Source organism: Poecilia formosa, unplaced genomic scaffold (assembly GCF_000485575.1).
Source record: "Poecilia formosa unplaced genomic scaffold, Poecilia_formosa-5.1.2 Scaffold94, whole genome shotgun sequence".
Lineage (NCBI taxonomy): Eukaryota > Metazoa > Chordata > Actinopteri > Cyprinodontiformes > Poeciliidae > Poecilia > Poecilia formosa.
In genome coordinates, this window is record NW_006800033.1 from 583,991 (window position 1) to 599,032 (window position 15,042).

General features: G+C 43.2%; 2 protein-coding genes across 7 annotated transcripts in view; one reads left to right on the top strand and one right to left on the bottom strand.

Annotated features, from left to right (window-relative positions):
* The window catches only part of ppp1r1b (protein phosphatase 1, regulatory (inhibitor) subunit 1B), a 28,729-nt gene extending 23,838 nt beyond the window's left edge, over nucleotides 1-4,891 (bottom strand). For 2 of the 5 annotated variants that reach the window (XM_016674379.1, XM_016674378.1), the window contains exons 1-2: nucleotides 4,791-4,891; nucleotides 410-662 (exon numbers count right to left, since the gene is read on the bottom strand). In XM_016674379.1, the coding sequence (XP_016529865.1) occupies nucleotides 410-662; nucleotides 4,791-4,807 (270 nt within the window). In that variant the 5' untranslated portion in view covers nucleotides 4,808-4,891. Of the gene's footprint in view, nucleotides 1-409; nucleotides 864-4,790 lie in introns of those variants that run through there. The other 3 variants (XM_007558075.2, XM_016674377.1, XM_007558074.2) reach the window with 2 other exon arrangements.
* A 5,789-nt stretch (nucleotides 4,892-10,680) lies between these two features.
* On the top strand, nucleotides 10,681-14,514 carry LOC103142167 (neurogenic differentiation factor 2). Of its 2 annotated transcripts, none has more exons than XM_007558076.2 (2): nucleotides 10,681-11,030; nucleotides 12,864-14,514. In XM_007558076.2, exon 2 carries the CDS (start codon nucleotides 12,871-12,873, stop codon nucleotides 13,939-13,941), a length of 1,071 nt encoding a protein of 356 aa, XP_007558138.1. In that variant the 5' UTR covers nucleotides 10,681-11,030; nucleotides 12,864-12,870; the 3' UTR covers nucleotides 13,942-14,514. The 2 variants fall into 2 exon arrangements, with proteins under 2 accessions (XP_007558138.1, XP_016529862.1); XM_016674376.1 differs by lacking the exon at nucleotides 10,681-11,030 and adding an exon at nucleotides 11,094-11,524.
* Nucleotides 14,515-15,042: the final 528 nt, after the last annotated feature.

The window sequence follows — 15,042 nt, forward strand, 5'->3', positions numbered from 1 at the left end:
TTTTTCATGTGACAAAGGATTTACCAGAAAAGCACAGGTTAAAAGGTTTGACAGAAAAATAAGAGCCATGACAGTCAAGTGATAAAATGTCGGCAGGGTTGCCACAGAGGAGCCGGACGATGACTTTCATGTTAATGTCACGTTGTGAAAAGGGTCAAAACAAGAAGAGACGGTGAGGCATTAATCTTGTAAGGAAGTGGAGGGAGGGAAATGTCATCATAGCTTTTCAATAGAGAGGAAGACTCAAAGCCTAAAACTCAGTTCTGTGGGGGAAAAAAAAGTGTTTATATTTCAAAAAGGCTGAGAGCAGCTGGATTTAGGTTTAGTTTTTAAACACTAAAAACAATTTAACAGCTTACGCTGATCTGTCCTCATGGATCAAAACGTAATCTGCACACTGACAGCTCACCATCTCCACTTGCCGAGGGTCCAGGTTGGTGGGAGCGGAGGCCGGCACAGCGAACTGGATCTTTTTCCTCTCCTTGTGCTCTCCCTCGACCTCGGTTGACATGGAGGGCTCCATGTTTCTGGATTTCCGGGGCTCAGACTCCCAGTGGAGGCCAAATGATCTCTGCACCCTCTCTGGAGGAACCTCCCACAGCTGGGTAGTCCCACTCCTGGCAGCCTCTTGCTCCTGCCTCAGCTCTGCACTGTCAGACTTTCTTTAAAGAAAAAAAACAAACTAAGAAAGAAAAGCACACTTGCATGTATTTCTTCCTGCCTCCTGTCCACTTTCCCACTGCTGCTGTTCTCTTCTGTCACTTTGATGTTTAATTCTGCCTGTGCCTGTGTGCTCTCGCTTAAAACCTGTGAGGCAAGAGTGACTGAGGCATGTCCTCAGATCTGGCTGTGTTGCAGGGAGGTAGGTGGGTAAGAGGAGGAGGATGGGAGGAGCCAGCAGCTGAAAAAGAGGTGGAGACATCAGGAGAGGGAGTGGTCAGAATTAATAGGAGGGAGGAGAGAAAAGAGAGGAAGGGGGAGGTACACTGAAGTTGAATTTTATATGTTGATTTTGTATATTAATGTATAAAATCTCATGCCCCATTTGTTTGTGAATGAGCGATTTATGCATAGAGGTGGAGGAGACAGAGAGAGAAACAGACGGAGGGATTCGGAGGAAGTGAACGTCCAGCAGCGAAACTTGCTGACATTTCAACAGATTTGTAACGAGGCGTCGCTCTGAATGGGAGAAAAGCAGCTTATTAAAAAAACAAAACAAAAACAAGGAACATTAAGTAAAAAATAATACCATGCATTCCAAGCACTCAGTGTTACCCATTTTGCCACATTTCAACAACAATGTACTTCATCAGGATTTAATTAAAAACAAAGTTGTGCAGAAAGGACCTCACACTTTGTCTTTTACAATTTGTGTCTCTTCTGACTTTGCACATCTGCAGGCTGAAATGTTTGACCCATTAATTGTTGTAAAATAAATCTGATTTGGTGAGGAGCTTCTATGAGTATCAATTTTCATGTCTTTCTATAGATGCGATTGAGTTTCATTCAATGCCAGCTTCACTGATGCAAGAAAGCTCCCCCGCAGCATGATGCTGCCCGTACCACATCACCGTGGGGACAGCATGTTCACAGTAATGTGCAGTGTTTGTCTTCTACCACTGGTAGCATTTTGCATGCAGGCCAAAAGGTTTACATTTGGTTTGGTCTATTGCATAGATTATGTTTAGATTTTTGGATTAAAATGTGATCTTTTCAACAGACTACCCCACCTGAGCTGTGGATTTCTGGAGCCCCTCCAGACTTTTCATCAACCTCCCATTTATGATGTTTTTCCTTGCCTGGCCTGTCACTTTAAATGGGCAGCTACTCCCTCATTATATGACTGCTGGATGCAACCAGATTGCATTTACGGTAGAAGAAAAAGGACCAAAATCCACCCTGCATTTCTTTCCATGGATTTTTTTTTTCCCCCTTAAAAAATTTGAAAATGTTTCCATTTTCTTTCACTTCACACATGTCCATTTGGTTTTAGACTATCTGGGTCAATCCCAAGGGTAGGAAAACTTTAGCAAGGTACTGTACACACAGCGGCCGACACGTGTTGATGTTAGAAAAGCCCGGTGGTGTCAAAGAAAACAAACGTCTGTGAAATAAAGCAAGAGTGCAAAAAGGAACAAGTCTTCTCATTTAAAACAAGATGATACAGTTTTAATAGTTATATGGAGAGCAGAGATTTCGGCTCACATGTAGAGAGAAGAGGCATTTCATCGCTACTTCCAGGGACTGAAAGCTAGCTGTTATTTCACTCACATGGCAGAGGGATTTAGACAGTGCAGAGTGGTGGATTTGGCCCGGGGGCAGATTTGAGCTTTGACATGGACTGGAATGAAGGAGATGGCTTTGGTGATGGTAGAGGAGGAGGATGTGGTGGAGGAGGGATGGTATAGGAGGCTAGAGGGGCTTTGTGGGCAGAGAATATAGAAGGTCAAGGTAGATTTGGTGCACTGGGAGTGTTTCAGCATTTACAGAGTGCAGAGTTTAGACTTAAGAATAATCTGAATGTTTATCCCGCTGGTGAGAGCATTATTTATTCATTATTTTAATCTCTTTTCTTTTTTTCTTTTTTTTTTGAAGCGGGGTTTGAGTCAACAAAGCCCATCCCTTTCAAAGATGAAAACTAATTTATGTGGCTTGTTTATGCAAAGTTTGACACATCCCTCACACAGTTCAAAAACAAATAAATCTTTCCCAGTCGCAGTGGTTGCATAACTTGCAGTGTGATCGGCAAGAATTGTGCAATTTTTCAAGGGGAATGAGTAATAGGGCTCTGTGCAAGAGTCCAGCTCTCTACAAGCCGCAGCAGCATTCTAGTTTTTAATCAAACTAAAGATTGAGTAATTTTTGGCAAATGATAAGGGAATGACTAACTAGAGCATGCTTGCTATTTGAAAACTGTTTTATCAGCATGCAAGGAAAAGCCTTTTATAATAACTAGACCTAAAAAGGCATTGTTAAGCTATCTTTCTGGTTGAAATGTATATGTTATTATAGGTTTACCCATTTCATACATAAAATGTTTCTGTCAAACCATGAAAGATTCATTATCTAGACTTATCTCAATATTATGTAACTTAGCAAACAATGTTTGTTTTGCAAAATCATCTTCATCAATAGTTCTCTGCATTTTATGAAATACTTTCCAGGTTTATTTATTTATTTATTTATTTATTTATTTTACATAACGGCTGCTTTTGCCATTCTTTTTATGTTGACCATGAAAGCTTACACTGCAGGATAAACTGGTAGAACAATTCACAAAAGTAGGATGGAAGAACCATAAAAAAACTGTGTCAATGAACAATGGATGAAACCCTGTCCGTGAGAAACAGGAAGAAGAAGTCCACCTGGAGAGATGCATCGTCTTTGAACCGATTGTCTCTCGTGGAAATGAATCATAGCTCAGAATTAAGTGGCGTAATAAATAAACATTCCTCCGAAATTGAGCAGGAAAATGAGGAAAAAGTCATCTTAAAAGTTAAAAAAAAAACTTTCAGAAATGTCTGAAGAAATGTTTAAACAGGAGAACATTAAAAAATGTTAACAGTAAAACAAAAAAGTGACTCTAAAAATGCATCAGTTAGGATGTTATATTATTGAAAGGTTTCGTTTAATAGATTATTTAAACACACAAAATATGTTCAACTCCTACTTAATAGCTGTTATTTTCAAATTGTACTTTTAAACTGGCAAAAGAATTAAAACATGTATTTTAATTGAACATGACCCTATATGATGATCAGTGTTGTCATATTTCCTTGATGCAAGGAATTTTTAATATTTTTGAAATTCACTCACTTTTCCTCTCAATTTTCAGTTTCTAAATGAGATTTGCATTTATTTTTTCCATTTAATCAAAAATGGCTGAATACAGACATTATTTAATCTAAATGATGGTCACCTTTTCTGACTCAAACCTCAGTCCAGAGAGTCAGATTTCTATAAAATGTATTAAATGACAAAATTCCAGCAACATCTACTATAGTGAGCTTCTGTGCACAGTTACTTTGACGTCATTGCTGCAGTTTACCGACCACAGCGCTGTGCAGAGGCAACAAACCGTGAAAAAGTATCAAATGTTACAAACATCCTTCTACCCCCACACTGACTGAATGAATTACAAGACAGAGAAGGTGTCAGGTAGGCTTTCAAATCTATTACACAAACGTTCCAGAGCAGCCATGCATTGTAAAATCCCCACACACAAAATTACAACCCATTGCTGACAAGGATGAAAAAAAAAAAAAAAATAGAAATCAAAGTAATTTTCTTTAGCATACAAAGGGTTTTTCCAGTTGATTTATTACTATTCACTTAGTTATTTTTAGAAAACTTGGTTACGTAAAACCTGCTGGTCCACCTGCACTGTGTTTGTGCGTCTGAATGCTCCCGGGGGGAGTCTTTGTTTCTGTCTCCAATTAAGTTATGTCACATTTGCCTATGCAAAGCTAGCTTTTCACACACGCACATTATTAGTGACTAAACTCATCTGCTTGCAGACCTCTGTGGCTTCCACCTCTATTTCTACTGAGCTCTGTTTGTGTATGTTTACACATTTTGTTGCAGGGGCGTCATTAAATCACTGGTCTGGCAGTGCGGAGGGAAAAACCTGCTGAAGATAGATCGTACTTGCAGCCACAGAAGTGACAGCTCCAACGGCGTGCAGGAACGAGATGTGCACAATGTTTGACATGTGTAGTGTAGAGTAACATATGTACACACACACACACACACACACACACACACACACACACACACACACACACACTTACAGAGATGTTGGAGACATCCCAAGCAAGCTCTAAAGGCAGATGGAAAAGGCGGTAACTCTATCTTCTCCCGAACAAGACATCTTGGACCAGTGGAGCTGCAGCACACAAAAACTTCCCTGTTATGCAAATAATTCAGACCTCCAGCAGATGATATCTGAGCTACTATAAGGCCCAAATGCATTCTGGGTAGGGATCAAGTAAAATACTTTGCTTTTTTTGTGTGTGTTTTTACTCTAATCTTATCTTCTCCACATTTTGCTCTGGTTGCAGTAATAAGCTGTTACATTTACAAAAGACTTTGAAGGAAAACATCAATAAATGGTTAAAACAAATCCATTATTTGGTTTCAAAAAGAGGCTTTGTTCCAGTGTAACAGGCGGTGATTCTGCAGGGAGAGCTCATCGGTCAACACCCGACTGGACTCCTCACTCATCCCCCCTTCATCCTGTTGTATAAGGAACCACACAATAAACAGGTTGTATTCACAGGCCGCACTCAGGCTCACCTGGGATGGCTGCACGTCAGCAGATTCAGCATCGACTGCGATGGCTCCGCTTGTCTGAAAAAGGAAGGAATCAGCACCATCTACTGGTGGATACATCTAATTACAAGTTCCAAAGTGAAAGTATTTTGTTTATTCAATTTTTCTGTCATTTTAAAGGCTTTACAGGTCACTTGGGTGGATAGCACGTCTGAAAAATAAGTAAACACTAACAGGAGTCCTCCAAAAGCACTCAAGTTGTCACACAAGTTAGGTTTATAACAGCCTAACATCCAACATCGACTCCTGCTTATCCTTTGTCAGGACTGAAGGCGGAGCTGCGCTTGATCGAGAGGTCAGTGGGTGAGTGGAGTGGTAAACTCTGAACAGGGTCAAAAGGTGCAAACTGAAAATTATTCACAAACATTATTCAGAATCTCCAGTTAACATAACATCCATGCTTTTGGACTGAGAAAACAGTGACAGCAAACAAGATCTAGCTTTTACTCATGTTTACTGCCATTTCTAACAAATAACTTGCATATTTTTGTGTAGTTAAACCCTAGAATCATTAAGACCCTGGCAGATTTACATTAGGGATTATTTTCTAAAATTAATCACATCCGATACACTGGGCCTCTTTAAAATTTTATTATTATTTCCTGTTGGAAGAAATAAGTTGGTAAATTAAAAAGACTAATTAAAACGGAAATCTGCTAGGAGTAAAATGTAAAATTCAACTCAAGCTGCAAGTTCCTGAGAATTAACCATCTGTTCTCCTCAATAATCAAGCTGGCTGCTTTTTGAAATACAAATCAATGGAAAATTATTTCTCTTCATTTTGAGACCCTATAGGACCAGTGCTAGTAGAGGATGTACTTGTGTATTTGTATATGGACAAAAGTCAATGAGATATAAACTACCAAAACTGAAAAAAATAAAATTTAAAAAAAGTTTATTGATGCCGTTTTTACCACATTTTAAACATGCAGTAGTTATACAGTTTTTTTTTGTTTGTTTTTGTTTTGTTTTGTTTTTAGCTTATAGATTAGTGAGGAAACCATGTTTGAATTTTGAATTCAGGGGATATTAGTATTGTTTTCACCATAGAATTTGCAGGGCTGATAGGGAAGAATTTTATTATATTTTACTTATTTGTTTGTGGCAGCAAATGATTTAAAAAAAGACTCATCTTTGTATAAAATGTCTAAATTGGTTATAATTGCTCGGAAAACCGAGGCACTCTCTTCTGAAAAGTTTGATAACCACTAGGTACCACTAGATGGCATCCTTTCCCTACATTTTCCCATTAAAACGCTCGCCTCATGTCCTAAAATTACTTATTAAACAGAGGTTTTTAATTGAAATGAGGTTGTCATTTGAAATGAAAACAATTTCTACTTCATATAGAGACATTTGACAAAAGGAATGATCCCTTCAAAGAGGCATCCTCCAAACAAATGGAATAATTTCCTAAACTTTGAATGTAAGGGTAAAGAAAATAGGAAGCTGTAAGGGAATGCATGAAAATCCGGGCATTATCAAACAATTTTTAAATTTTCTTGTGAATATATTGAAAATAACAACAAAGGAAAAGTCATGTGTTGTTGATACAGACATATAAAGTAAGGGATGTAGCAGGTGGAAGATACGGCGGAGGAAGAGACAGAGGAGGACATGGCAGTAGGGCAGTGATTTAATTAGCACCCTCTACCCCCTCCAGCCCTTCACTCATAGCATCAATAATGCATGGCCCCTTGTTTCTACTGCCATAATTAATCCCCTCTTACTATAATTAAAAGCCAAAACTCCCACAAGATGGTTCAGCTTGGCCAGGCAAGGGGTAGGGTTGGCACAGGAACTAATGAAACGCTCACCCTGTGGACGGACACGTTGACAGGATGAGACGAGTTGACAGACAGATCAACAGTCCAAAACTGAACTCTGCCACAGATACCGAGGATGAGATGAGCAGAAAAGCTGAAACTTGAGAGAAAAGACAGACAAATGACACGAAAACATTTGAGAGAGAAATGTGTTCCTGGAGCTGTTGCGTGTTGGATTTGTGAATGAGCGACGTTGGAAAGAAGGACAGATCCACGAGCGTGTAAACCCACACCGAGGCGTGCACGCAGTTACTTACAGAGGCATACCGCTCCCACGTGAGATCCTTCTCTGCTGCAGCCAAGTCTTGACAAGAGGAAGAGGTGGAGCTTTCTGATGCTGCAATTAGGACCACACTATCTGGGCAAGCAAACCGAGATGAATATTTCAATCCGGAGAGCTCCGTGGGTACCTATCTGTGGCGGGGGCCTGGCACACCTACGGGCACACGTTCAGACACCCAACACACACCGGTGAATACAAAAACTACCCAGGATTCCAGAATAATTCACCTACCTTCAAATCACAGATGCCGGAATTATCAAATCTGTCTCTCAGCTCCCTTTCGGTGGATTATTGTACAAGATTCACGCCATAAGGATAGATTTGCATTGGTATAGGCTGAGTTTTGTGTAGCTGATGCATGCTTTTATCTTTGTGGAAATGGGTGTAGGGAGCGTGCAGGTCTGGCCACGTGCCAGGAAACAGCACAGCCGGGGGAGCAGAGGTCACTTTTCAGCCTTAATGTCCTCCCCTGAGTCCCTGCTTCTCTCGCAACAGAGAGCACTCACCTGACTCAGTCACCTGTCAAACATTTTTAACCAGCTTCTGACTTCAGGAGCCCTGGACCTTGCAGGTACTTCTCACAGCACCTCACCACTGTAAACGCACTCCCTTCGGTCTCCCTCCTGCCCCGCCAGCCTCGGCCCCATCTCCACTTGATTTATCGCCCTAAAATACCACTGCACTAATTAGTCAAGTAATTAATTAATAGGCATTTGCATTTGTGCATATGCAATTAGGAGGCTGACGAGAAGAGAGTGCAGCTGGGGTCCGGGAGTCTGGGGGGGGTGGAGGGGGATGGTCCCCGTGTGTGTTGTATGTGAGCGTGTTTTTCTACGCATGTAGAAGTTTGCACTTCTCACAGAAAGACAACTGAAGAGCAGGTCATCACCTCACACGTCTGCGAGAGATGAGGCGGATGCGGGGGAAGGATGAAGATGGAGGAGGTGTTTACTGACAGCTCTGAGATGCGAGTCGACGTCATTTGACTATTGAGAATCCGATATCTTAAAGAGAGGGAGCTTCATTTTCTGCATTTTGATTGCGTGCAATGAAAAGCACAGCAGGTGGCCCTTACTTAGACTAATCCGCCTTCAAAACGGACGCAAAGTGATTCTAAAATGCCACAAATCCGAACAATCTCCCCTCGGGCGTTTGAATATCAGATCAAAGTCTCCCTGATTTGGTGCTGCTTTGAGCCCACTGCTGGCTAAACTCGAGCTGTTGACATTTAGCATTTATTTTGGCAAGGTGACCCGAAGGTTGTTTGGAACTTGTTGAGAATAAACCCCATCCCCTACTTTTCTCAATTGACCGCTGCTATCCAGTCCCCCACACCTCCCCACACGGCGCAGCTGAGGAAGGATAGGGCATCCGCTTTGGCTGATGGTGCCGCTTGATGCTCCTCTACACACTCGCAAGCTGACACAATCACACCAACGTGGTCTGGGGTAGTGCCAGGTTATCATCAAGGCTAATCCCATAAGGGAGGAGACACATTAGTGAGTCTGCACTCCCGCCACAGCTGCTGTGCCGCTGGTGACCCCACAGATGACCCCCTGCAACCTCCGAAAGGCCCCTGAGTTGTGTCTGCAGAGGTCCAAGCCCAAGGACATGATGAGCTTCCATCAGCTATTTCTCAGCCACCATGGTCCCCGCTCGCCCAGCCCAGTGGGTCTGCTCATGCCAACTTGGACTTTGTGGTCATCAAGCTCATTTCTAGCACATTAACTTCGATAATACCTCCTTAATAGAGAGATCTCAGAGCTGGGAAGGACACAATGCCGCAAAACCAGACACACTGAAGGGAAGCAGGAATTCTTGCGTCTCCTCCGTTCATGTGCCAACATGCCTCCTCCTTATTCTCGGGCACCTCTGCCAGCTCCAACCGGCATCAATTCCTTGTCATCCTCCACTGCGCCCCCTCTTCCTCCTCATTTTTCATACATCCCTCGTGGACATGCACACCTGGGTCTCACGCTCTCGCTGTGCGTGCCTCCCCGCTGCTGGCAGCCCTCACTCAGCACTGCAGAAATCGCAAGCTCTCCGACAGCAGCTACCCATAGACGTCCGCCTGTCTGTGCGCGGCGTCACACGTTTTAATATGATTTCATCGGAGACTCTGGCAAGTGGGTCGGCCTCAGCCGGAGCCAGGCCCAGAAGAGTCAGAACAAATCACAATTGGTTTTGGTTGCCGTTCCTCTGAATTTCATGAAGGTATAATTTGATCCAATTAGGTAAATAAATAAACAATATGCCTTCTGTTCCATGGCCTTAATGCACTTATAATTCATCCCCACCCCCTCCCCCCTGCTCCCACTCAGGCATGAAGGAACCAAATATGTGTTGTAGGGTGAATCAAAACTAAATCCAGCTTATTCAGTGTTGATTTGGTAAAGAGCTTCATAATGGGCTTAATGCAGCATTGTTTTTCATCTTTTCAAACTGAAAACTTGTACATGAGCATAATTAATTGCTTGGCTAGTGGGTTTCATAGCTGCACTTGTTTCTGATTAAGATGAGGTCAAGGCTTATTTACTGTGCTGTCACTTAAGCATATTTCACACATAAAACTGAGGCTGATCTCGCCATATTATACATCGACCTCACCATACTCACATGTCTGTATTTATAGCTTTTAGTAGCATCTTCCTTGTGGTGATTGCGGCATCCCACTCACTTATTGGCCATTAACAGTGCGTTTGGCAGGTGGATGAGAAATTTGGATTTTAAAAAGTGGCCTACATGTCTGGAGGCAGCAGCTCAGGTCAGAAATGATGAGTTTTGTTGTTCCTTCATTTTATTTTCTCCCTTTCTCTTCTGTTTTTCCTCTCTTTTTTTCTGGCTGTGTGAGCGCTGCCGCGGTGACAGATGGCGAAGCCCTCCTCCTCCTTCTCCTCCTCCTCCACCACCATCTCCATCTCCTCCTCCACCTCCCCCTCCACATCCTCTCTCTCTCTCTCTCTCTCTCTCTCCTTTCCTTCTTTCTCTCTGTGAGTCTCTCTTCCCCCGGGAGGGCAAATCTCTCCGAATGCGGGCGCATGTCAATCACCGGGCTCTCATGTGATGGCTCTTGCCGGTGACGTGCCAGCCATATGGGCGCTGGCATCGCAGCCTTAGCTGGTATGTAACCCCTTCCCCGGTAGCTCACGGTTGCCATACGTGCACTGACACACACACTATCCCTCTCTCTCTTTCTCTCTCTCTCTCGATCTCAGTCACTCTGTCTGTCTGTCTCTCTCTCTCTCTCACACACACACACACACACGCACGCACGCACCTACACACACACACACACACACACTCGCCACACTCGCGCACACACGCGCGCGCGTTTACATCCATGCATACATGCCCTCACGCATGCACACGCAGACGCGCCAGGACGCCGGGACAGGAGGACGCACCGAGCGACCCATCAGCGACAGTAAACGACAGCCGCGCGCCTCCCGCACCTGCACGCTGAAGGAGAGCGGTGCTTCGCTCGCTCCTGCGTCCCCGAAGATGGTTTGAAACCGAAGCGCGTGTTTTTTTTTTCTCCCCTCATCCTCTCTGTTTTCGCCTCCCGTCCGCCGCGAAAAGCGAAAGCAAAGGTAAGTCACGTCAATTGTTTTTATTATTATTATTATTATTATTATTATTATTATTATTGTTATTTATCTAAATAAGTAAATGAAATGATAAAATCTGAGACGCTGAATCCAAAATGTATGGATGTATGAGACAAACAAATTTTTACGCATGCACGTCGCTTGTAATTTGCAGGCTCTTTTGGCACGGATCCACATGGACATCTAATCATCTAATTGTTCTAGCAGGTTCGCATCCATCCAACGCAATGCGAGCGATGTAAGAACAAAATATCACGCTGACGGCACAAGCCTGGTCAGGCACGTAGCTCGGCAATAATGTGGCTCTGCCAGCTTTGTCCTTCAACTTTTGACACCAGAAGCTACCTGGATGATAAAAGCTATTATAGCCGGCCTGTGCCAGTTTCACCCCCTGTTGGATCGTTTTTCAGGGAATCAGTCCTGAGGATTGGAGAAGCCTCTGATAGCAGTAGATCATGCTGGACACTGATTTGCTGGTGAGATTCCTGCGGTTGGACGGTGATGATCTGATAAACAAAAGACAAGGAGAGAGACAAATAAGATTTTTTTTTCTTTCTTTTAATCAGCTTTGAAACAAGGAGGTCAACGACAGCTTATTGGGAGAACTACTGCTGATTTCTATTTCTTTTTTTCTTCTTCTACTCCTTTTTTACGATTTGTACGGTCAGACTCGAAGCAAATTAAAGGGTGGGACAACTGACCATAACAGGCTTGATTTACCTCCACTTGTCCACTTTTCCCCCCCTCTCCAGTCATTACTTAAAAACACTCAAGGGTTTTGTGTGTGTGTGTGTGTGTGTGTGTGTGTGTTTTCTTTTACGAGAGCTAAAAGGATACAAGCGATTTCCATTTGTAAAATCTGAAATCACGCACTCGTGCATATTGAATTAAGTGTGAAATCCATTTCGTGCAAGATGCATGTTTTGTTAATTAAATGTTGCTGCGTTTTATTCCCCCTCTAATTGTGGAAACCTCCCGAGCCTGAGATTTAAAAACTAGATTTTGCCCCTGGCACAGCCCCCGAGATAATTAAGCAAGCATCAGAGCCCACCTTACATTTACGCTGCAACGTAAATGTAACATGCAAGAAGGGAACAGAGTCAAAGTTACCTTGTGATTAATTCACTTCTGCTAATAAAGTGGTTATATTGGAAGAATATATATATATATATATATATATATATATATATATATATATATATATATATATATATATATATATATATATATATATATATATATATATATAAATTTTCAACAGAAACAATCGTTAAATCTGTATTTATAAAGATATGGCCCATTAATTTCGTTAAATATTTGCCAGATGCTTCCGGATTAAATCCCTTCTCGAGGCAATTAAAAAGAATTTTCTTGTGGATGAATAGTGCTGGAATGCAGCCAGAAGTATATATGGGCGTCAGGAGGAGTGAAAGCGGGGGCCCCCGGGGGACCTGTAATGTGGCCCCTGCCGCTGGGACCCGCTGCGAGAGGACGCGACAGGGCAAACCAGTGACAGCAGGGAATTAAATGGGGATCCGTCCAGCTGTAAACCAGCGGAAAGCCTCGAATCTGTCTCTCTAGAAATTCCTCACTCTTAAGATGTGTCCTTCGGTCCTTTGTGACAAATGTGACCTTTTATCTTACACTGTTGACTTAATGTACAGAAAAAAATATCAAACACTGTTATAATACAAGACTCGTCTGCGTAAGGAGAATTGTGTTTTTTGAGAAGCAGCATTGTGCGACTGGTTTTCTTCCACACTGTGATTGTTCTATCCCTCTGAGATTTTTTTTCCCCCTCCCATCTCCCCACAGATTCACAATGTTGACGAGGCTTTTCAGTGATCCTTCGTTGCTTCCCGACGTGCAAAAATACTCCGCCTGGGCGGAAGACAGCGATGGAGAGGACCACAAAATCAAAGACGAGGACCAGGACGCGCAGGACGACATGGAGGCCTCTGACCTGAGGGGAGGCAGTCGGACGCACTCGGAGCACGCCGGGGACGACGACGAGGACGACGACGTGGAAGAAGACGAGGACGGTGAGGATACTGAGGGTGACAGGCCCAAGAAAAGGGGCCCCAAAAAGCGCAAAATGACCCAGGCTCGAATCGAGCGCTCCAAGCTGCGGAGGATAAAGGCCAACGCCAGAGAGCGGACCCGGATGCACGATCTGAACTCTGCGCTTGACAATCTGCGTAAAGTTGTGCCCTGCTACTCCAAAACGCAAAAACTGTCCAAAATCGAGACGCTGCGATTGGCAAAAAACTATATCTGGGCCTTGTCGGAGATACTGCGCTCTGGGAAGAGGCCTGATCTTGTTTCCTACGTCCAGACGCTGTGCAAGGGTCTCTCCCAGCCCACTACCAACCTGGTGGCTGGATGCCTGCAGCTGAACTCCCGCAACTTCCTCACTGAGCAGCAGTGTCAGGACGGGGGCAGGTACGGCTCCGGCTCCTTCTCCATGCACTCCTACCCGTACCAGTGCGCGCGTCTGTCCAGCCCCCACTGCCAGCCGGGCTCGAACTCGCATCCGCTGAGGACGCACGGTTATTGCTCGGCGTACGACTCCCTGTACGGTGGGAGCGGGTCACCGGAGTACAACAGCCCCGAGTACGAGGGCCCTCTCAGTCCGCCCCTGTGTATCAACGGAAACTTTTCCCTCAAGCACCAAGGCTCTGCGTCCCCGGAGAACGAGAAGGGGTACCACTACTCTATGCATTACTCTGGCCTGCCTGGCTCCAGACCGGCAGGGGCCCACAATCTGGTGTTTGGCTCCTCGGGGGCCCGGAGCGGCATTCACTCTGAAAACGTCCTGCCTTACCATGACATGCACTTACACCACGAGCGGGCCCCCGTCTATGATGAACTGAACGCGTTTTTTCACAATTGAAAAGTGAAGCCCATCGTGCATCCTCTTGTTGTCAAAATCACCCACGGCACACTTTCGGACAATAAGCCCACCAGGATCCGGACAGTATCCTGGACATAATATTATTATTAATAATAATAATAATAATAATAATAATAATAATAATAATAATAATAAATCCTCTCACTCATTGTTTTCATTGGTGTTTTTTCTTTCTTTACCTGTCAACATCCAGTCTGTTTTTGTTATAGTCAGGGATGTAGTGGAAGGAAACCTTAACTACAATCTCATTTTGCGCAATAAAAGCTTCCCATCCCTTGAAAGTGACATGCATTTCAAGAGGACTTCATAAACAAACCACATAAGAAGACAACAAACGGATTTGAAATAATATTTATCATGTGTGATTTGTGTTTGTAGTGGTGATTGTTTGCATTTTGGTGGAAGGACGTCCTACTACACCTCCTCACATTTTTTCCCCTCCCTAAGTACCACTACATCGCTGGCTATACAGCAACACTCACCTAAAAGTGGTGGTTATGTTATAAAGGAACAATAAAAAAATTTTAAAAAATCACCTGCAAGGGACGAAATGAAAAAAAAAAATCTAACAGGAGTGCAAAAACAAATGCTGAGCTGTTAAAACATAGAATATGTGTTGGTTGGGTTGTTTTTGAAATTATTTGTATATATTTTTTTTCCGCCAGGAAATCAGTCGTTTGGCATCTATGCAAAACCCTATGAGAACACGAAGCGAGGCAGAGAAAGGCCCCGAAAGACACTGATCTAATGACAGCACTTTTGCTGCACACACACTCTCTCTCTCTCTCTCTCACACACACACACACACTCATAAGCATTCATAAAACACAAACATACAGACACACACCCACACACCCACACACTGGAATCACACTTAGGAAACCTGACAAACATGCTCTGGCCAAAATCTTCAACTGAAGTCAACAGTCTGATATACACTGGAACTGACAATGGAAGATATTTATGACATTATTAATTTATTTATATCGTTTTGTTAGCCAACAGCTCTATTCAACTGGAGTTTTTATTTATTACCAATGTATTATTATTATTATTATTATTATTATTATTATTATTATT